The sequence below is a fragment of the Micromys minutus genome (genome assembly GCF_963924665.1).
Source record: "Micromys minutus genome assembly, chromosome: 8".
Taxonomy (NCBI): Eukaryota; Metazoa; Chordata; class Mammalia; order Rodentia; family Muridae; genus Micromys; species Micromys minutus.
In genome coordinates, this window is record NC_137977.1 from 11,919,757 (window position 1) to 11,944,237 (window position 24,481).

Sequence of the window (24,481 nt, forward strand, 5' to 3'; positions counted from 1 at the left end):
ATTTAAGCTATACAATAGGACCTAGGACCCAACCTCAAAATATTGGGGAAAAAGCTGTCTGAAGGAATAACATACCAAACTCAAATCTATTTATAAACAGAAAAATACAAAAGTAATACTGTCTTGGACATTTATAGGTATGTCCTAAACAATAAAAATAATGAGCCAAATGCCTAATGTAGATGTTGAGTAGGATAATGTTTACAAAAGAGAAATACTCTAACAGTTGTTTGCCAAGGGCTTTATGTATGTGTTAGTCATTAGTACAAATCATATTTTATACACAGAAAACGAAGACTTATAGCTGCAAGGTCAGAATTTGAAATCAGAACTCTATTCTGGGAGCACATTACACTATCCATGAAAGATTCATTAATACTTAAACATCTCAGAAGTGCCAGTCAACAATCCATATGTTTAGTCTTAAAACTTACAATCATTTTGGAGTAAGAATGAAAGTGATACTTGTTTTTCATATAAAATTAACATGGATTCAGGCAAATTAGGACTCTTGCTGATGGATGTGATTACATATCTCTGGGAATCAATAGTAGAAGCCTTAAGCACTGCCTTCAACCTTGAAATTCTACCCAGAAATATCCTTAAACCATGAATATGCAGTTTTATAAGCTGTTAAAATGTGTTAAAGATTCATAATGTATTAAATACACAATCTATACAACATGATCTCATAAAACACATGCATTAAAATAATAGTATACAGTGTCAAGATGTTACATTGGTTCTGGCTGGTAAAGTTATAGGGAATGTGCTTTTTTTTATATTTCAAGTTTTACTACAAAATCTGCTTATAGAGCAAGGGGCTAGAGAATTTAATTCAATTGTAAATCATAAGTTTACTGTTTAAGGCCCCAGGCTTAATCCCTAGGTCCCCGGTTCTGGGTGAGGCCGATAGGGAACAGAGCCCAAACTAGTTGTAAAAAGAAGTACTTGCTTTCTATAACATCCCTGTCTCAACTCTAACAAACTTAACTCTGATCTTTCACTGTTGATATATTCAATGCAGACTTACCTGCTTCATAATATTAGAAGAATTCCCTTCAAATCACTTGTGCAAGTAACTTACATGCTTAAAGATTTATGGCTGAGAAAAGCGTGTCTTGTGAGTGGTTAACATCTTTTCCATGAATTCAGCAGGCATACACAAGTTATCTTGACTATAAGTTCATGTTAAAGAGCTGAAGATGATGATCTTAAGTTTCAATCTTTATGAAATGGAGCAGACACCAACATCAGCTGAAAGAAAAAGTTGTTTTGTCTTTCATCAGCCTTTTCTAAAAGAAAATAATGCCCTTCTCTCTGCTCCATGCCTTTTTTCCTCTTGCTCCAGTGGCTGTCTAAAAAGTCTATAACGCAGCACTTGCCTTACATGGATCTTAAATCAGTCCCATCCTTTTCTTCCTCATTTTCACTGCAACCAAAACTGAGAGACTTGAACTTTTAAGGTATTTGACAGTGGCCTAATAACCTACTTTTGTTTGTGAACTGCCAAGGAGAAAGTCACCTCTCTTTGGCAGCCTAGGCTTCCTGTGAAACCCTACCTCAAAATTACTCAAAACATGGGACTTGAGAGACAACTCAGTGGTTAAGAGCAGGACTACTCTTGTAGAGGATCAGAGTTCTATTCCCAGGACCCACACTGGGTGGTGTACCCCTGTAACTCCATTTCAAGGGGATCCAGTGTCGTCTTCTGGCTTCTGCAGGCGTTTGCATTCACGTGCACATCATTTTCAAGCAGTCATTTCAAAGTTCTGTCTTAGCTCTTAGTACTGAAGAAGGAGGATGTCTTTAAAAGTTCTTGTTCTCATTCCCTTCCTCCCACAACTCAACCTTAAGTCTGAGCTTCCTGATGCTGGTTACTTAGCCCAAGAAATAGGAACTAAGTGTGTACTTCTCTTTTCTACCCTTCCCGCCCCCCAGCCTAACTCCACTCATGTTGTTTTGTTCTTTACCTGAAGGATGGAAAAGCAAGATTTCAGTTTTATTTTAATACATCCCCATTACATGCTGATACTACTAAGCAGTTAGAGTGCAAATTGAATATATAAATGTTAAAGCTAACAAAAAATTAAAGATTCTTACCAAAAAAATTAGCATTAGGGAAAAACTCTAGGAGTAGTTCAAAAGTGAATTTTGCTATGGGTAATGGGATTATAGATAACTGATCAACCCTCACAATTAGAAGAAGGATTAAATGATATTTAAAACATTGGATCATTTGTCACCTATAAGAAAAGGCAATTTATTGTCCATTTGATGGTCCCTTTATGATAGATCTTAAATGATAATTGCACAACCTTTGGAAGTGAAAACCATATCCAATGTTACCTCTTCTACTCACAATAACTATCATTTCCAAGGTTTGTTTTGTTTTGTTTTAAGTACTCTCGACTAGGGAGAAATTACCTTCAGTGACTGTGGATTAATTAAAACTGCCAAATTAAAATCAAGAATTTTGTAGGATCTGAGGGATTGACTGTATTTCCCTCAAGTGGCTTATCTGCAAACCTAATGCTGAAGGACTCTTCACTCTAGTGTCTTTCAGCTTCCAATACACAGTTTCCTTGGTATGCATGCATGACTTTAGAAACACCAGAAATTTAGAAATTTTTATTTTAAAGATTTATTATATGTAAGTACACTGTAGCTGTCTTCAGACACACCAGAAGAGGGCATCAGATCTCATTACAGATGGTTGTAAGCTACCATGTGGTTGCTGGAATTTAAACTTGGGACCTCTGGAAGAGCAGTCAGTGCTCTAAACCACTGAGCCATCTCTCCTGCACCAGTTTTTTTTTTTTTTAGCATGCTAATTCTGAATACTCCTAGATCATGTAGGTCACTTATGACATGAAACACATTATCTGATTCAAGCTTTTACAAACAGGAAAGAGGCCAGCCTGGCTTCTGAACGAGGGTCAGAAACAACTCTAGCAGGGACTGAAGTCATGACACAGGAATATCTCCATAGCCTCTTCATGCCGTGTATTGCTACGACCTCTCCCTCTGTTTTGCCATTGGCCAAGCTGCTGCTTCTACATGTTAGGTCTCACTGTCAAATCCAAGAAATTTTTAGTTAACTCATAGATCAAATAACATCCCTGATATGTCTCCCAACAGAACCCTGAATTTATCTGTTGGTTATTGCCACACACGCTCCATAATAATTATTCTAATAAATACATATATTCTATTAGCCCTTAATTTAGTGAGGGCAGTGACCAAGCCTGTTCTCCCAATGGTGAAGCCCAGCAGTTTCCAAATAAGGAAGTAGACTGCAACAGGAAGCTCAGGGTTAAAAGCACTAGCAAGGGGGCAGAATCATCTTCCATTAAAACTGATCCAGAACATGATGTTTTATAGCCTCAATTCAACATTTCAGGGTTCAGTAACTCTTAAAACATGCCTGCTCCTGCCGGGCACAAACACTCTGGCTAGTCAGATCTTATAAAGAGATCTTACAGGATCTGTGCCTCAATCATGGACTTACATAAAGGTGCTCAATGGCAGTTCTAGCTGCAGTGGAGAGAGGGATGGAGAGCAGATTGCTGAGAGTCCTCATCCAGAAATGGGTCAATCTTTTCCCCCCTTTTGAAAATGCCATTTTTTTTGTAGACAAGTTCTGGATAAAATTCTTCTTTCAATAAGCAAGCATTTTGTGTGGATCTCTTTTTATAGAACAGAACTGGGCTGGAAAGACAAAATGTCCTGTTATCAGGAAACTTTTCTGTCTTCTGTGGAGTCTCACCTTCAAAGTGAATTCCTTGCATTTCACAATTGTACAACCATTTACCCTCAGAGTTTAACTCTGGTATGTGTTCTCTGATGCTGTGCAAGGCCTGACCTATGCCTAAATATTTTTCTACATTCAGTACATTCGTAAGGTTTCTCCCCAGAGTGAGTTCTCTAATGCACAGTGAGTGCTGAGCTTCTATTAAAAGATTTTCCACATTCGTTACATTTACAAGGCTTCTCGCCAGTGTGGATTCTTTGATGTTCCTGAAGAACATAACTTGTCCAAAAAGCCTTACCACATTCAGTACATTTATAGCCTTTGTCTCCACTATGAATCTTCTTATGCTGAATAAGGGCAGAACTCTGGATGAAGGCTTTCCCACATTCATCACAACTATAAGGTTTTTCTCCGCTGTGAATCTTCTTATGCTGAATAAGAGTAGAACACTGGCTAAAGGCTCTCCCACATTCATCGCAACCGTAAGGTTTCTCTCCAGTATGAATTCTCCTATGCCTAATGAGCCCTGTGTTGCTCCCAAAAGCTTTTCCACAGTCACAACATTTATAGGGTTTTTTCACCACTGTGAATCCTCTGATGTCTAACAAGGTCGGCTCTGAAACCAAAGGCCTTTCCACATTCTTTACATACATAAGGTCTCTCTCCAGTGTGACTTCTCTGATGTCTAATCAGCTTTGACCTATTGCAAAAAGCTTTCCCACAATCCATGCATGCATAGAGCAGTTTCCCTGAGTGAGTTCTGGGCCATGTAGTACTAAGTAAGTTTTGACTAAGGATCCCTTCACCTTCGTTACACTCACAGATGTTCTGTTCTGTAGGGGTTTTCTTGTTAAGGTTTGTTGCCAAACTAAAATAGCCTTCCTGAGAAGAAAGCTGATTCATTTTGTTGCTGGTATCATCGCTTCCTCTTTGCTTCTCATTGTCCAGACATCCCATAGTTTCTTCAACTATCTGCACTGGAGAAGTTTCCCTAGGAAGTCTTCCTGGAGATGCCATGGCCACTAATGCAACACATTCAATCATTTCTTGCTTTGCTGTCAATACTTTCCCAGTTGCCATCTTGCTATCTAAAAATGTGAATAGGATATGTCTTTTTTTTTTTTTTTTTTTCCATGTTGTTAGAGAAGGAACAAGCAAACCAAAGGAAAAGCTAAGTGCTAGGTCTGGAGAGGTGGCTTAGTGATTTAAGAGTGCATATTTGTCTTGCAGAGGACCCACTTCAGTTTCCAGCACCCACATGGTGGCTCACAACCATCCCTAACTTCAGTTCCTGGAGCTCCAACACCCTTTTCTTGCCTCTGTGGGACCAGGCATGCAGGTGGTGCATGTATAGACATACAGGCAAGCATGCAAACTTTTTTAAAAAACAAAACAGGGATGGGACATACTGCCAAATGACAGAGTGCTTGCAAACACAAGGCCCTGGATTTGATCTTCAGGATTAGGGAAGGGATATGGCTGGGGAAATGACAATTATAGAAACAAGAGAGTAAAATAGACAAAGAACCTAAGTCAGTGTTGGAGATGTTGAGTAGTGAACAAGGAAACAATACTTGGAGGTGACAGTTTGTACCAGCCACAAACCAGGAAGGAAAGAGCCTGTTCTAGATTAGCTAATGTGAGAGGAGAGGTGATACAAGATAACCAGGAAGAAAATGTAGAAAAGCAGGAGATACTATAAAATGTTTGGGGGTAAGAATTGAACAACGGGAGGTGGGCAGGACATAGGAAGCAAGAAGGCATTTGCAAATTCTCACAGGTTCCTAATAGTGCAAATATAAACAGTGTATTTATGTATATTTATTTATAGTTTATATTTATATAAAATTTTATTTACAAAGTTTGTGTTCATATATAATTATTTTTATATTTCAATATATTTTTATATATAATATCATTTTCATATAAACATAGCCAGTATATATAAATATATATAAGCATATAAATGTAAGTAGAGAAAGAAAAAACATTTAAAAAGAAATACTGTGGGTTCCTTACTCATTCTAGGTCAAGTAAGAGTATTACTAATTCATAAGTATAAATGGCAAAAAAAAAAAAAAAAAGGATGTAAACAGTTGCCTAAGCACCTAATCAAATCTAGCTATCTTCTAGCATGTCCTTATATTTCAAATTTTCCAGTATCTCCAAAGAACTACTAGATATTCTAGATATAGTTAATATATGTTGAGTTCTTTTAAGGGTAAAAATCTGAACTTATTAAATTATTGTTTGTATTCCATCAAAAATCCTCTAAAAATATACATTTTACAAACCAGTAAACTAAAGCTTTCAGGGGTTATGAGAAGCTATAGGATTACTAACTGATGATCAAGATCAAAGACAGCTAGCTTCAAAGTGTAGGTCTTTCCCCCAGGTCACCTGCCTGCCTCTCCCCCAGGTCACCTGCCTGCCTCTCCCCCAGGTCACCTGCCTGCCTCTCCCCCAGGTCACCTGCCAGGAAGCTTCCTGGGAAGGTAACAAGGTTGGTGAAAATGAAATCAGAAACACAGATATAACAGGCTAATACACCTGATGTGGCTAACTGTCCATATCAATGTTGCCAATAAGTTAAAGTCCTTTTGGCTCTAATACTTGGCACCTGTTATATTTTCAATTTATTGCCTCCTTGTTTCAAATTTATCATTGTCCTCTCTATAATACTGGCATCATGCTAGCACATGCATTTTATCAGTTGAGAAGAGGGGAGGACAGTGGAAGAGGAGACTTCTGTTCATTTCTTACAGCATGTAGGACACCCAACAACATATGCCCCAATAAATACCAGACAAACTGTCCTCTTTGGAAGCTTCCCAGAAAATTTTCTGTGAAAGGTGGCTCCTACTGAGTCTAACCTGAGAATTTCAGAGAACATCTCTTCCTTCATCTGTGACTGTGCCCTCTAACAAGATCAGATCTCAGGTCTTACAGGTGAAACATGGCAGCCTTACATATGTGTTCTCTCTACCTTAGACCTGGACATTCTACAGATTGCCTTTTAGTTTTACTATATAGTGGTCAATCCCTTGCTATTTTTCTTCTTCTTTGAGACCATCTCATGTAGTCCAGGTTAGCCTGTAACATGCAACCCTACCTCTCAGCCTTTCAAGTCAGTACTGGTATTGCAGGTATATGCCACCACATCTAGCTTGCAGCTGAGGATTTTTAATATTAAGTTTTTCCTTTTCCAAGTTATTATGAGACTTTAGCTTCTAATAATATTCTCATCCCTCTTAGAAACTGCCTTGTTAGTGTGACAAAAATATTTTTAAAACAGTATTAGTCTTGAATATGGCATTAGAAAATCTTATTGAAGACTTATTTTTAATCCAAGTTAAAATTATATTAAAATGTCTGATTCTAGTCTGAGCCAACTAATGACTATTTCAAGGCTTGCAGGACTTTCCAATGATACTTAGTGATAGTCATTAAGAAAGTAAGCCAAGGCAAATTCAATAATTCTCACCTTCATCTTCAACCCTAAATGGTAGGGTTGCCTCATCTCTCTCATGGAAAATCTGGGGCTCCTGGGGTTCACTCTTGCAATGGTTCTCCAAGGACAGCAGTGGACTACTCAGACACTCCAACATTCCCATGAGTGTCGTTTCTTTGCAGATCATTTCTTGACCATGAGCTGTGTCCTAGAGTAACAAGTACCAGTGACTGAGGGCAGATAAGAGAAAAACCCTACAGCAACAGGGCAAGACGGAAGAAGCAGAGAACTGTCAGATGACTAGAAAAAAACAAAACAACAACAACAAAAAAAAAAACAAAACAGTACTACAAAGCCCCATAGTTTGAACTAATGGGTAAATGAGCGATTAATTTACCAAGAAACAGAAATTAAGTTCCCTGAGAACTGAGTCAATGCTACTTATCCTGGCTTCTCTGTTGAATACAAGAGATCAAAACCAGCAAAAAAGAACTTACATCTTACCTGTTGCTTGGGTTCATCAAATTCTCTCTCCAGTTCCAGCAAAGTCACAGCCTCCTTTCCATTTCTGGGCCTGTGTTCTTGCAACCAGGCCTTCAGCTCCACAGGCAAGATGGTCAGGAACTGCTCCAGCACCAGCAGCTCTAGGATCTGCTCCTTGGAGTGCTCCTGTGGCCTCAGCCACTGCTGGCAAAGCCTCCCGGGGCCCAGTGAAATCAGAGTAGCCAAACTGTCTGAACTGTTGACGGAAAACCTCCTGGCTCTGCAGGTTTCCCTGAAGACTGAAGTCCTGCTTCCAAACACCATTTTTTTCAACTTTCACAAAGCTGAGCCTATTCTGTCCTTTGGGAACATGACAGGCCAAGGCTGATGTTTCTCTGAACATCCTGGACAAATAATAATCTGAAAAGCTACCTAGCTGAGGCAGAGAGGAGGTAGATCCAAAGAACCCCTGAGGTGGACAGTGTCATGTTACATGGGGAAAGCATGTACCTGCAATGTAAATACATGTTTATGAAGGACCGTCACTTAATGGAGATACACACACACACACACACACACACACACACACTGTTTTAAAAAAACCTACAGAGCTACGGAATGCAGCTCAGTGGTCACTATACCTGTGTAGAAAACTGACTGAAAGGGCACGTCCATACAGAAAATATTTGAATGGCCCAAATCATTTGACCTTTAGTAATAACACTGAATAGCACTAAGGATACTAAAATAGTGCTCCATATGAACCATCATCTTTTTGTCCAGCCCCCAAAGGAGGCTTCTGAGGATCATAAGCTGACCGAAGGCACACAGCTAGTAAACAACAGAGTTGAACATTACAAGCACAGTATTTAGCTCTACTATGCCATGGAATTTCCCAAAAGACAGGAACTCAAAATCTAACAGTTGCTATGGGCAGTTTATAAGAGCTACTTTATTGGGTCTCAACAATAACCCTGTACAGTAAATATCCCCATGTTTTACAGGTGAAGAAGCCAAGCATCTTGAATTTTCCCAAGTCACCAAACCGGTCAAGATGTTGACCTAGGATTGCTGGACTCTCAGTCACTGGCTGTTTTTATTCCAGAATGGATTGCCCAGACCAATCTTGATTGTTCTTGCAAATTAGGAGTGATGACCAGAATGTAAGGATGAGGATCATGAGAAATGTCCATGAGTGCATAAAGAAGGAAAGCCAGAGCACAAGAGTCATGGGCTCCCTTTGTCATTTCACAAATCCTTTAAAATTTACTATGTACTATACCAAGTTCTCTTCCAAGGGACTTGGAATTGACAGAGTTCAATTAGGAAAACAACAGGTAAACAGTATGACTGATCAAAGGAATCACAGGACAATCAAAAGAAGGTAAACACAAGGAGAGAGGGCAGCCAGAAGAGCCAGAATGAGCTGCAAGATAAAAAGTAAGTCTGCTCTGAGGGACACAAATGGGTGTGAGATAGCGTGGTCCACTGAAGAAACTAATGGGAGTTTAGGAATAGCAGACTAATGGTGTCACCTCCAGTTATAGCTCAACTACCAGCCATGGAAGATGGGCCCTGAGACAGATTCTGTCAAAATCCCCAGGAATATGGCTTTAGTAAATGCCCCAAGTACATCTCTGTACCCAGGTTTAAAAGTCTATGCCAGGGGCTGGAGAGATGGTTCAGTGGTTAAGAGCACTGACTGCTCTTCCAGGGGTCCTGAGTTCAAATCCCAGCAACCACATATATCTGTAATGGAATCTAATGCCCTCTTCTGATGTGTCTGAAGATAGCTACAGTGTACTTATATATAATAAATAAACCTTAAAAAGTCTATGCCAGACTCTGGAATACTAGTGGACAGTAAGAGAAAATACACCTTTAGTAGAACAGCCAAGCGATCCATGGTGTGAGTGGTGGAAACCCAAGGCCACAAGCATGGCTGGAAGAGTAGTGAGCAGAAAAGATGGGCTACAGCCATTCAGTGGTGGGAGACCATATGGCTTGAAGGACGGAAGACAAAGATACAGAAGAACAGGTCTGAGTCTTACTTGATAAGGGTTTGGAAGGTAGAGGAGTCAAGGCTTGGAATAGTGTTTCAAGCATTCCAACATTTACTAGGCTGAAGAAAGACTTTGTGAATTCCAGATAGCTCAGGCTACATAGTGAGTTCTAACCTATATGTTGAGACCCTGTCTCTAAAGAAAGAACGATGAACTCAAGTTTCTGGGCAACTCTAGTGACTGGAAGCTGAGTGTACCATATCTGAAGTATTCAGTAACAAAGTTAGGTCTGAGATACCTACAAAGTAACATTTCCTCTGTGCTTTGCCAGATAGTAACAGATGTTTCATAACCAGACAAACATAGATCCATGGATAGACAGCATGAACACCATATAGAGTATATATTTTGAGACAGGATTCTTACTACGCAGCTAGGACTAGTCCCCAAACTCAATCTTCCTTACTACTTCTTCCTAAGCACCTCCAAAACCCTGTTAAATTTTAGTATAAGAGAAATACTTCTTTTCTTAAATAAGTATTTAGGAAGCATCAGGGCTACATAGTGATACCCTGTTTGGGTGTTGTGGAGGTGAAAGGACAGGATGGGACAATACACATCTGCCACCAAACCTTCTGACCGGAGTATGATACCTGGAACACAAAGGGAAAAGGAGAATCCCTGAATGTGTTCCTCTGATCTACACACACACACACACATACACACACACACACACACACACACACACACACACACACATCAAATAAAATATAAACAGAGGGAAACAAACGATGTGTGCCATACTGTCGATGTTTATGGTATATCACAGCATCTGCCAGGGTTGCACATTGATGTGTGTCCTTCACTTAAGTCATCAGCATTCTATTATGTCTCTCCAGTATTTGTGATATTACTCAATTTTTAAAATTTCTTTTTTTAAAGATTTGTTTATTTACTTTATGTAAATGAGTAGACTGTAGCTGTCTCAGATACACCAGAAGAGGGCATCAGATTCCCATTACAGATGGTTGTGGGGAATTCCCATGTGGTTGCTGGGAATTGAACTCAGGACCTCTAGAAGACCAATCAGTGCTCTTAACTGCTGAGCCATCTCTCCAGCCCCCTTAAAATTTATTTTTAAGATTTATTTTTAATTATATGTAGGTGTGTGTCAATATGGGTTGTACTCATGAAATGCAGTCCCTACTGAGATTAGAAAAGGACATTGGATTCCCCTGTGGTTGTGAACCAGCCAACATGGATGCTAGAAACAGAACTGAGGTCCTCTTCCAAGAGCAGTCAGTATAAACCCTGAGCTGCCTCACCGCCCTTACTCAATTTTTATTATAAATACTATGCCTCAATAACATGTTCTTCAGGCATGTGTGACTGGGAGAAGTTTATAACAATAAGTTTTTGTTTCTGCTCCTCCAATTCCTTCCCACTGCCCCATGAGTCCTAAGCATTTCCTCTTCCTGTTCCTCTCCATGTCTCCCTCACTTTCAGTTAACATTCATCACCTGGTCTAGAACTCCCACCTGATCTCCAGACCTAATTACTCACAGTTGTTCAATCTCATCATGAATTTTCTTGAATATCTCAAAAGGACTTCAAATGCATCATAGGGAAACCACCTCATGATCCTTGCCAGCTTGAACCTGTGTTCAATAGTCATGTGGCTGTGTAGCCAATAACCAAACATCCAACAGTCCTCTCTAACCCCTTCCTTCTATTCTAAGAAAGCCCTACTGCTTTTATTTCCTATCCCTAGAGTCCACACTTTCTCTTCAAGCCATCACCTCAAAGTATCCCATGTGGCAAACCACACAGCTTACCACTTGGCTTTCCTCTGACCTATTTTTGCTTACAGTGGTGGTTACTGGTCAGGGTCAGCTGTCAGTCTGACTTTTGATACCTAATGTGATTGTAATGTGCTATCAAGACTTTTACTGGAAGGCTGGAAGGATAGCTCAGGGGTTACAAGTACCGGCTGCTCTTCCAAAGAATCCGGGAGAGAGTCCAGCACATGCAGGGCAGCTGACAGCCGTCTGTAACTTGAGTTCCAGAAGATCCGATGCCCTCTTCTGGCTTCCAAGGGCACTGCAAACATTCAGAACACAGAACATGTACATAAATTAATCTTAAAAATATGTATGTGTGTATATACATATTTTATATAAATATATAAAAATATACATATCCGTGTGTGTGTGTGTGTGTGTGTGTGTGTGTGTGTGTGTGTGTGTGTGTAGATTATGGACCAGACATATTAGCTCTCACTAGCACTCAGTAGTGCTCACTAGCTAGCGACTGATTCTGGCTGTCAGCTGGGTATATATACTATTAGTAAGAATACTGTATATGTGCCCTTCATGTGCCTCTGGCTATTTTTTTTAAAAACGCAAACGTTTTAGGATAAAGCCCTCGTTAGTGCACTCCTCTCCTTCAGTAGAGCTGTGTTCTAGCTTAGTCAGATGCTCCTAAATCAGTCCCCAATAACCAATCTGTATCGTACAATCCACAAATGATCCTGAGAGGTCAATACTGAGAACCCTGACTTAGTCAAGAAACTGTAAAAGACAGGGTAAAGGGAACTGCATGTCTCTCAAAGCACTGGACTTTTGCCAAGAAATACACTGTTCTGGAAGGTGGACTAGAGATGGTTCAGTGGTTAAGCACACTCATTGCTCTAGCAGAGAACCCAGGCTCAGTCTTAGCACCCACACAGTGGCCCACAACCATCCATTACTCTAGTTCCAAGGGCTCCCATGCACATGGTCCACATAAACTCACACAGGCTCACACACATAAATAAAATACATAAATTAACCCACACACCTTAATGGAACTTCTGGTCTTGTCCATAACTACACAAATGTATCATTTTGGCTTACTACTGTACTTCTGTCACTCAACCCAATGAATCACATGATACTGTACATTATATACAGGATTATAATACTGAACATATTTGTGCACATGTGTACACATACATGTGTGGGCATATAAAACACACATATATATGTGTGTCATAATTAAAAAATAATTTCAAAGACACACTGGTCAACACTGTCAGGTATCTAAGACAAACGGAGAAACATTCCCACAGCAGTTGGCAGGTTTCAAGTAGTGATGTAGCTCACAAAAAAAGCCCTAACGTTGAAGTCAGACAATCCTAATCAGTCAGGTAATCCTGGTGAGATGCTGGGATTCCATTCCCTCTTCTGGAAAGAGCTAATACCGTAACTACAGTAGCTAGTGCAGCACAGTACGCTAAGTGCACCTTTTTATCCCGATGCTTTCCCACAGTCAGTCCCTCTCAGGGCCAGACAGTTCCCATGGCAGCAAGCAACTCAGTGTGGACATTCCTTTCCCTGGAACCAACAGACCAGAATCCCCTCCTCCCAAGTTCTCAGTGGACAAACTACCTTTCCAACCCAAGTCATCTCCTTCTAAAGCACACGGGTCAAAACCGTCCCAGTAACATATCCAAGGGAAGAAGCAAATCCCACTTTACAAGGAATGGATTACAGAACAGGCGGCACTGTGAAAAAAACGTCCCAAAAAAACAGACACTAAAAACAAGCCCGGACCAGACTGGTATCCTCTCCCAGAGGCAGTGCAGGGTTTTAGGGCAGCGCGCACACTTCTTAGGATAGGAATCTGAGGAAGCAAACTTGTCTGCTAGGGTATAAAGTGAATGATTCTAATCAGAAAGGTTGGATTTAGATCACCCAGCAAATGGTGAAAGGGGAATAGAGGTGGGAGACACTGAGCCTGGCAGCGCGCCCGCCTCCACGTTCGGGAGATGAATCCCCTGGCCATCCGCCTGACCAAGAGGAAACCTTCAGGACACCTCTGGGTAACCAACCCTCTACTGGCTGAGGCAGGCTGTTATTATTGATTTATCTGCATAATGTGTCAGAATATTGCTGCTTGGTCATTTACTAAGCAACAATACACTGCGCCTTCACGGCCCGCTATAGTGTGAATTCCACTGTCCCATCTTATGTGGCTTGTGGGGAAATCAGGACTGTTGTTTTTGTTGTTGGTTTTGGTTTGGATTGGTTTTTTGAGCCACGGGATCATATTTGAGCCAGCCTTTAACAATTTGATCCTCCTGCCTCCACCACCTGAGTGCTGGAATTAATTATAAGGGTCCATAATCTCAGATGACTCTCCGCTGAAATGCTGGCTTGTATTGTTTTACTCACAGTGTCAAAGTGCTCATTAGAAGAGGACCTCAGTTTTTACAAAATTGCTAATATTTATTGTGTACAGGCATTAAGAGCTGTACAGTTATCAAGACATTGCCCCTGCCGTTACAGAACTTAACAGCAAGGAGAGGTATGTGTTAAACAGAAGCACACATCTAATTGTGGATACAAATTACAAAAAGCCAGACCTCACGGCCCAGGACTAACTGGATCTAGCTACTTGGGAGGCTGAGGCACAAGTTTTCCAAACCCAAGGTCAGCCTGGGCTAGAGTGGAGCTCTGGGTCATCCTGGGATATTGTGTCTCAGATTTTAAAACACTAATACGTTTAAAAACCTACGGAGAACTTGGTGCTTTAAACTGTCTAATAAAGGAAAGGCTAAGACCGTGATGAGACCCGGTCCTGGAGCGAGCTTTGTCCACAGCAAGGAGCCTGCCAGCACCGACACACAGGAGGCGCCAGTAGGTGGAAGAGGAATCCGGTAAATGCAAAAGAACCTCAGGAGGACGCGCAGAGCCAAGGCACCCGTAGCGGAATGAGCGACCTGTGAACCTACGAAGGGGCCTAGGCACAGCTCCAGGCTCTCCCCAAGCGGACTCGGAACTAGAGGTAGAGGGAAGTGTGTACGGGAGGATAGCGCCCCACCAGAGGAGCCTGGAAGGCATCCGAGCCCAATGGCTGCACCCTCGCACTCACCTCACCACGCAGGCTACCCGCACAGCCCTGGGAAGCTGGAAAACTACGGTGCTCAAGCGCCGGAAGTGGGAACTAGCGTGCCCCTCTAGGAAACCCGGAAGCATACTTTTCTATGGCTTCGTGTACCTGGGGGTGTATCTCAGTGACTGGATACATAATAAAACTGCAATAAAAGATTACAGTGAATCAGATTTTGAGAGTTGCATCAAGTCAGTGCGTGAAAGAGACTATTAGCTTTTCAATGTGTGTTCAAATGACTTTAAAAACATGTGTACTTTCCCCTCACATTAATCAGGCCGTAAAGGATCCTCTGTTGGTGATTCTTTCTCAACTTTATGAAGAGTATTATTTTAAAAGATATAGAGTTTTCCTGAGTGTAAGGAAAGGATTAAATCAAAATACTGGTTTTTGAGCCTGATATAATGCATAACTAAATTAAAATGATTCTGAAATACCCTTCAGAAACCAACACCCATGTTCTTTCAGGACCCAGACTGTGAAGTAAACGCAGGCAATGAGTACAAACAACACAAGGACAATATTCTTGCTGTTTTCTCTGGTCCGAGTTCTGTTCCTCACTGAACTTTGAACACTGTATAATTGTGTAGTCATAACACTTGATGCTGTGTGCGTCTCCTTCCTTCCCCATGAATCTCCAAACTGGAAAGGTTCGGGCTCGGGTTTTTGAAGACCATTCTAAATGCTGTATGTATGTTGTGCCACAGTGTCTAATATAGAAATAGTTGTTGAATTAATAAATTCACATAGTCCTAAAAAATTTCTAATGTTAATAAGGCACATACCTTTACTCTCAGAATTTAGGAAGTGGAGGCAGGTGGATCTCTATGAGTTCCAGGCCAGCCTGGTCTACATAGTGAGTTCTAGAAAAGTCAGGCTACATAATAGAGACCCTGTCTCAAAACAAACAAACAAACAAACAAACAAAAAAACAATAATACCTTTAACCCGGAGTTTGATTCCATCAGCCTGTCCGTGTAAGTCCTTGCCTGACTGCTTTCCTCCACGTTCTTCCTGTCTTCCTTTCTGTCTTGTCAATTTCAAAATCCAGCATTGTACTCCTTGGCATAAGCACTGCAAGGCTATCTGACCCGTGCCTGCGTTTGTGTAAGCTGGTTTTCCATGGTATGTATGTATGTATGCATGTATGTATGTATGTATACATGTATGTATGTATGCATGCATGCATGTGTGTATGTATGTATGCATGTATGTATGTATGTATGCATGCATGCATGCATGCATGTATGTATGTGTGTATGTATGTATGCATCCATGCATGTATGTATGTATGTATGTATGCATGCATGCATGCATACAGCACACACATGCAACTACCATTGTGCTTCTCTGGTTGAACAATGATGCTGTACCAGTAAATAACCCAATTTCATGACCAAACAACAAAAAAAAGGGGGGGGGGTGTAATAGTGCACACCTAAAACTTCATCACTCGGGAACCTGAGGCAGGAAGACTGCCAGGAGTTCGAGGCCAGCCTAGGTTGCACAGTAAGTCAACCAGAGCTATAGAGCTAGATTCAGTCACACACACACACACACACACACACACACACACACACACACACACACAAAACCCAACAACACAACCAACCACCACCAGGAACAACAACACCAAAAACCCCACCACACAAAGGACTGCAAGATGGTGAAATGGATAAATGAACTTGATGGCCCGAATCTGATTCCTGAGACTCAAAATGGAGGAAGACAACGGACTTGTGCGGTTTTGCCTCTGACTTCCATGCTATGTTCTGGCATGTGCAAAGACACGTACACGGTAAATAAATAGTGGACGTTATTTCAAGAAGCGGGCAGAATAAGAAATAAACCGGGTCTAGAGACACATGCCTGTAATCGCAGCAACTCAGGAGACTCGGGACTGAAGATTCAAGGACTGAGTCTTGGCTTAGTAAGGGTGTGGTGTAGTAGCTGGTCTTACAACAGCTTGACACAAGCTAAAGTTATCCAAATGCAGGGAAACCTTAATTTTAAAAAACTGTCTCCATAAGATCTAGCTGTAAGGCACTTTCTTTACTAGGTACTGTTAGGGGAGAGCCCAACCCATTGTGTGTGGTGCTATCCCTGGACTGGTGGGCCAGGAAGCCGACTAAGCAAGCCAGTGAGTGCGTCCCTCCTTGGCATCTGCATTAGCTCCTGACTTGAGGTTCCCATCCTGCCTGAGTTCCTGTCCTCACTTCCTTGGATAATGAACAACGCTATGGTAGTGCAAGACAAACCCTTTCCTCCCCAACTTGCTTTTGGGTCAAGGTGTTTTGTTTCCTTTCAGCCACAGAAACCGCAACTATGACGGGTGGGATACCGGAGGTTGTATGAAAAGATACTTGGGTTAGAAAGTTTAACTAGCATGTTCAGTCCCCTGTATGGACGGTGTGGATGGATGGCAGGAAAGAAAGGGGGTGACAAGGAATAAACTTAGAAAGTTCACTTAGGAAAGAAATTAACTTTTGGGAAGGAGAGAGTGAGAAGAGAAACCGATGGAGAAAAGAATCAGGACACGAAGAATTAATATCTGGTCAGAAAAAATAACCGGCCCTAGAGAGTTTTTCCAGAAGATGACGGATTTTGATATTCATCTCAAGAACCACAACAAAGTATAAGCTTTGAGCCAAAAGGGTCCCTTACACTAAAGCTCGGAGTCTCTTTTAGGCAACGTCCAGGTTCCTAATTCTTGGAAAATACTCCTGGGAGAGTGCACCATAGAGCTGTGATCCTCCCAGTTTCCTAGAGCGGCCAAGTGTCGGTTGTCTCTGTGCCTTGCATCCAAACGGAAGTTGGAGGAATTGTGGGTGGTGGCGTTTTACCGGCAGTTTCTTCAGCGCCGGAGAGGCAGGATGGCTTCTTGGGCTTGGAGAACTGGTGGGTTGGTAGCCTAGTATTCCGTGGACAGCAAGTCCGTGCTTACCGGGCCTTTCATCCAACTACATTAACGTCCGAAATGTTGGAACTGGTACAGTAACGAAGTGGATGAGCCCACACCAATCAGCCTGCAGAGCTGGAAAAGATACCTGACTCGTGAGTGTTAGAACCGAAGGAAAGGCAGAGAATAACATCTTAATTTCTAAAGCAAGTATTACGCCCCTGTTTTAGAATTGAGTCATTTCCAGCCTTGGTTTGACCATCTCTTACCTTGTAAGGGGAATTGTGTCACAAAGGGTTAATGACCACCTCCTAGGTGATCTAGAAACTGTAGTCTCAGAAATGACATCCATCTCTACAGTGGTTCTCGTCTGAGCTCAGGAGCTACCAAGTTGCCTGCTGGCTTCAGACCGTTATGTGGACAAGAGGATCCTACAGAAGAAATGATAATTCTCCAGTTGCTTCCTGAGGTGTCCAGTTGTACCCTATGGAGATCCAATTCACTTACGAATCTCAAGACCATCACTTTCTGTCAGGTGAGCCTCGGTGCATTTTGGGTATTCTCGACTGTCTAGACTTTTTCTTTTAAGTGATACCATGTTCTTAGTGCTCAAAGCAAAGTTTTACGGCTTTGTTTTGAGTTTTAGTGGTCCGGTACTTAGTCAGTTGGCTCTTTCTTTTAAAAACGGATTATCTTTTATTATTTGACAATTTCATACATGTAAACAATGCATTTGGATCACATTTAACCTCGGTGCCTCTTATAAGTTCCTTACGAGTTCCCCCTGACATGCTCCCTGCTTCATGTCATCTCTCTTTTTCCTAAGCTGCCTGTAGGAATGTTGACATACTTTATTGGCTTGGTCTTGTATAAATAGTCAGAGCTTTGATAAGAACAATGACAGCGTCAGGTCTAAAAGATACTGTTTCACAGCAGTCCTCACCGTCTTCCAATGTATTCAGTCTTCCCGCCCTCACCCCTGGGATGTTCCAGAGCCTAGGGAGTAGGAAGGTTATAATAGATATCCCAGTAAGAACTTAGTACTCAATGGTCACTTATTCTTAGTACTTTGACCAGTTATTAGTCTCTGCATTAACTCTGCCCACTACAGAGATATGCATCTCTGGCCAAGGTTAAGGACAGCGCTAACCTATGTATGTAAACATAAATGTTTAGCATGTCCATTTAGCATGACAACAGTGGTGGGCCCTCCACTATTGGATTAGCTTACCTATAACATAACTGATGTTTAGATTTAAATATATATGCATATTTTATTTTCTTTAATTTTTTTCACCATTTATGCATAGTTTTTCATTATAAGGCTTTTGGCTTTTTTATTCTCTATGACCACGGTCTGTCTTATGTGTTTCTATAAATGACCCAAGTCCCAGGGCTTTAACCATTGCAAGTAATGTTTTATTATTGCTCATATATATCATGTACAAAATAATTTTAAATCCATCATGTATTCATTTTTGTGTGTGTATATATGTTTTATCACAGCATCCTAGCAACAGAAAGCTAATTTCTGCAGCATGAGAAATTCCAGGCATGAGGTGTTGTTGTGATAAAGCAACTTGGAGTAGAAAGGGTTTGTTTCAGTTTAGAGTTTGCAGTCCATTGTAAGGGGAAATCAGGGCAGGTACCTAGAGGCAGGAATCCTAGAATACAGCTCACTGGCTTGCTCTTCATAGCTTGTCCAGCTTGGTGTTATATATCAGCCAGGCTCATCTGCTGACACACACACACACACACACACACACACACACACACACACACAGAGTCACATCAATCATTAATCAAGAAAACAACCTGTAGATTGTTTTGCCTACAGACCAACATGATGGAAGCATTTTTATTCTCAATTTAGGTTCCTTTGTCCCAGGTGTCCCTAGCTTGTGTCAAGTTGATAAAACAAACAAACTAACAGCAAAAGTTGCATAGATGAATTACTGATACAGACGTGGCCTTCTAGAAAAAGTTGTTAGAGCAGAGGCCCCAGAGTTCAAGGGAATTAATACCCAAGTATGTGGTCAACTGCGCAATAAATACTTTTCTACTTTTTGCCTGTTAATGAATCAGTAGGGAGGAGGTAATTGCAGGCCAAATTTAGGAATCATATTTGTGATGGTTAGTGTTAAGTGCTAACTTGATACAATCTACATTAACTTAGTATAGAGTCTCGGTTATGGTTGTGGGATTGTGCATTTTGGGTTTACCTGTGGGCACAACTGTTGGGTATGGCAACAGTGAGAGTAGGCAGCAGACAAGCAGACTAGGCAGAAGCGACACCCACTTCTGTTAGCCTTTGTGTGTGCCTTGGGTATTGGGACCTCTAAGTGAATTGGACCAGCAGTTCTACCTGGGTTTGCACTGGAACTTTGGAGGACAAGGCCAGGGATGAGAAAGGAAGAGTTAAAACCTGGGATGAGGAGTGATATATGGCTGATGACCCAAGTGTAGCCATATCCTAGCTCCTTGTATGGTCGAATAGGGAAGCAAAAAGCAAGTCCATACAGTTCATCTGACAGCAGAACTGCTGGGAGCTCAAAGGACCTCTAGTTCCTCTTTTGCAAGGTGCTTGCTGGTACAGTCAGCAAAGCATCTCTCATCTCAGTATCTGGGACATTTGACCACAGCTTTACAGTGAAACTGTCAGAAGCCCTGGGCCAGTCCATTGCTTGTCTTGCCAAGCAGGACCCTGGCAAGGATCAAGATCCAGTACTCCTGTTCCATCCACAGGGTTTCAAAGGGCCTTTGATTGTTCATCCCTAACATGGTGGCTCTCAAACTCTTCCGCCAGCTCAAGCCTGCAGTTTCCCTTCTGCTCCTTACAGCTGTTGGTTCTTCTAGCTCAGCTCTGTCTTCTCTTGCCCTCTTCTTCCACTGCCCTGCTTCCTGCTCTGACCAGTTTGTTTAGTAGCTGTAAAGCAGGCTCCCTTGCCTGTTAGCAGCTTGGCCTGCCACCAGCAGCCTTGACCACTGCCGTGTCTCTACTGTCACTGTCTCTGCTGCTGTTCTGTAGTACCAGCTCAGCTACACTACTAAAGGTAGGCAGGAAAAGGTACTTGAGTGCAACCTTGTATGGGGCCTAATGTTATGTCACTATGGGCAACAGAAAAACCCTTTCTGACTGGCTTGTTTAATCTAAAAAGAGGTGTTTGAGCCATCAATTTTTTTTTTTTTTAACTTGGACAAGTTGCAGCTAATTGTTTAGAGCATTAACAGCCTTGGGTCAGGCTCTTTTTAACCCTGGTCATGGCAGTATCTCCTAGACCACCAGGGCCAGTGCACCCTCCTCCTGGCCTAGACAAAGATGGTCACAGAGTCATATAGAATATATTGAGGCTTGTGATAGAACCTCTGGTCAAAACTGCTTCAGACAGCCTGGTGAGCCTATGCAAACAGCTGTGCTCTTCCTGTTGTTTTCTCAAGGTCTCTGTGGAGTGATAGATTATGGCTGATTAAGGAAGGCATAAGGGTCATCTAGCTAGCTGTTTGATTTTTTTTTTTTTTTTTTTTTTTTTTTTTTACTTTTTTAATTCTAGTTATCCAGGGCAGCAAGGTGGATAGGTGTCAGCATCTTGTCCTGTTAACAGGACAGTACATGTAAAGAATTTACCACTGACACTAATAGTGATTTTTAGCTCATTTTAAATATTAATTTTAATTAATTTTAAAATTTTAATAGTGATTTAGCACATTCCTGTTACCTGGAGATCAATCAGATGAAGGACCCATGCTGAGGAGACAGGTACTGAACTCTCAAACGGTTTCCTAGTTGTGTTAGAGTTGCCATTACTGTTCTCAAGAACTTTCTCACTAACGAATGGTTACCTCAGACTCACTGTCCTGAAGAACCAGTAAGTGCATTGTATCCTGAGTATATGAAAGTTTCCACCTGCCTGTGCATGTATCTGTACTGCATTAGGGGCAGTAGTCAGGAAAGTTACTAACACTTTGGCTTTACATGGAAGTTAATTAGCCCAATGTCTAAGGGAAGAATAGAGTCTGGTGATTTATGTGCTGAATGGTACAGAACTGAAGGTCACTTCTAGACAGTTCTTGCTGAAGAGCCAGGCTCTGCAAAGGAGACCACTGCAGAGAGTCCTGCTGGGTGTCACTGAAGAGTTTGGCCTCATGGGTGGGGTGCACAGTCATTGGTGCTGAGGCAGTGGCACTGAGAAGGTCAGCGCTGAGGTGATCTTGAAAGGTCAGGTGGTGAAGAACAGGTTCTGGAGGTCACTCTTTCGAGGTCGGTGCTGAGGGAACAGGCTCTTTAGAATTGAGCACCGAGGAGACTGGGTCCTAATAAGCTGACTGGGGGGGTGGGAGAATTCCTGCTGAAGAGGCTCCCTGAGGAGTTATTTCTGAGGAGTCTGGGGTGGACAGGGTTTCTCTGACAGGTGGAGTCACAGCCCATACCAAGGGCTTGGGAACTAAGGAGTTCAACAGTAAGGAAGAGATAGCCAGCCAGTGCTGCACTGCCTGTGGCTTGCGCACTCAAGCAGGCTTCCTGCTTGCCTGTCCAAATGCTGGTCTGCTGGAACTTCTAAGGGAAGTGATGGCTTCCTTGTTGGCCTCAGAATGAATCCATGGCTCCCACAGAGGTCACCTGAAGGGCTCTTTAGGGATGCAGGAACACAACAGATGATGGCCTTGAAATTAGCCAAACTGAATCTATTTGTGCCTTTGACCACTGCTTATGAACAGCCCCACCCCCACATAATGCTGCTGAGTATTTGCAGACAGATCTTCGGCTCTCGGTGCTGTAGGGTCTGGTGTTGCCCTAGAGCCACAGTAGGCTGGACATCTTCAGTTGGCTCTATGAAGATGTGGAATATCAGTTCAGTGTGTGGAACGGACCAGACTGCTCACCCAAAACCACACTGGAAGTCAGTGAATGGTAAAGGAGAGTGAAGAAGTTCACTAGTTCCTGAGTCCAGACTTGTGATGGAACTGCTAAGCTGCGCCCTAGATAAGGAACTAGCTGTTTATTCTCCATATCATTCAAAGTCTTGTGGTTTTGGAGGTAAATATGCTCCATAACTTAAAAGGAACTTACCTGGAGGTCTGGGGTGCAAGTCAACACGACAGCACTTCACTGAGGTGCAAAGTCCTGAGTTCAGGCCCTTGTGTGCTCAAAACCACTAAAACAAAGTATGGCTAGTTAAGCTTCACAAAGTCCCACTTACTAGATGCATTTTTAGCATCAAGCCAGGTAGGAATTACTTTTTCAAATCTAATAGCAAAAACTGGTCTTGATCCTTGGTCCTCCTGCCTCCACTCTGTAAGTGGTAGGACCACAGGAAAAGGCCATGAGACCTCACTTGAATTGGAAGTTTATAGTAAGTTGTGGTATTGTTCAGTGTTGCATAGTGGAGACAGGAGTTCCGTGTGCTGGCCGGAATAGATAGAGGACCTGTGTGCTACTGTGAGTCCGCCTGGAGACTGTTTGCTAATGCTGCCCGAAATTGCTTGCTTTACTTAGTATTTGCCGAGTAATATATTCTTTGGCCGTTCCGTGCATGTGCATCTACATTGTACTCTCATTGGACCCCTGGTCTTTCTGCAGCCCCTATTAAGCCCCTTCCTCCCTGTAAGTTCTCTCCCACATTCCTGTCTGGTTTGTTTTATGATTTCAGCCAGGAGAGTCTGCGTGTCAACAGGTTTGAAATTATCCTTTGGATTCTGGTAGGCTCACTGTTTGGTACAAACTGAAGGCAGTGACTGCCCCTCCCCCAGACTCCATCAGTCATTAAGAGTTTAGCAGGCAGTGTAGGTCTGTTGAGTTTTTCCCTGCTCTATAATTAGGTTTTAACGGACTCAAACTCATGAAGCCCAGTACAGGCAGTCACAGCTCCCATGAGATCTTGTCTGCAATGGCTATGTTATTCCTAAAAATAGTATTGTATGCCAGGCATTGATGGCACATGCCTTTAATCACAGTATTGGAAAGCAAAGGCATGTGGATCTCTGAGTTCGAGGCCAGCCTGGTCTATAAGAGTTCCAGGACAGCCAGGGCTATATTGTGAGACCCTGTCTCAAAAAAAAAACAAAAACAAACAAACAAACAAAAAAAGACTTTCCCACCCCTTGTCCCTCTCTTCCAGCCCCTGCATCCTTTCTACTCTTTCTCCACAGTGTCCCCCAAGCGTTAAAGGGAGTGGCACAGATGTCCTGGTTAAGAAACCACAGCAAGGAACAGACCCTTGTGAGTACTTTACTGCTGTGGTGTAACTGAGCTGACATGAAACCAGGCTCAGTCTAAATATTTATATTTATGCCCTTGATTTTTACATCTGTCTCTGGAAGCCGGAGAGATGGCTGGTGGTTAAGAGTACTTGCTGTTCTTCTAGAGAACCCACACTCACCAGCCAGCAACTGTGTGGAACAGTTCACAACTGCTAGGAGATCTAACTTTCCTCTGGCTCTAAGGACAGTGTACACACATGGCACAAACACACACATACACAAGTACAGATAATTTTAAGTGTACTGGACCCATGTTAAAAACAAAACCAGTCTTTGTGTCAAAATTGATTTCTTGTTACTCTCATTAATGCATCCAGTTTGAGAAAATAGAGACAACGTGGCCATCTTACTTCTCTGACCCCATTGTTTGTGACACCAAATTCAGTTCCATCTGGACACTATAAGTAATATCAGAGTCCTTTTGCACGTTAGATATTGTTACCTTGAAATTCAGTTTTAAGATGATGGCTGTACCGGAAACACTCTGACTTGTTGTCTGAGTTGTTTAGAACACAATGTGTGTTCTGCAGATAGAACAACAGTTTTATACTGATTCTTAAAGGCAGGTGCAAAGGAATTGAAAGGTTTTTATTTCTCTTTCACTATTTTTCTTTAGCACCTTATTCTTAGCCTAAATATCTGAGCATTGCTAGATAAAATCAAACCAACTTCCCTTCCTTCCTACACTTCTGTGCTGTTAA

At 42.0% G+C, this 24,481-nt stretch overlaps 2 protein-coding genes across 2 annotated transcripts in view; one reads left to right on the forward strand and one right to left on the reverse strand.

The window, feature by feature from the left end:
• Window positions 1-24,481, forward strand: part of LOC308423746 (uncharacterized protein) — a 34,264-nt gene that overhangs the window by 7,226 nt on the left and 2,557 nt on the right. The gene's annotated exons all lie outside the window — the stretch shown is intronic.
• Window positions 227-11,789, reverse strand: LOC308423521 (zinc finger and SCAN domain-containing protein 30-like). The gene is given in 5 exon segments (XM_080920245.1): window positions 227-1,257; window positions 7,239-7,413; window positions 7,710-7,902; window positions 7,904-8,198; window positions 11,679-11,789. Coding segments are annotated over 4 exon segments (585 nt in total). The 5' UTR covers window positions 8,092-8,198; window positions 11,679-11,789; the 3' UTR covers window positions 227-1,228.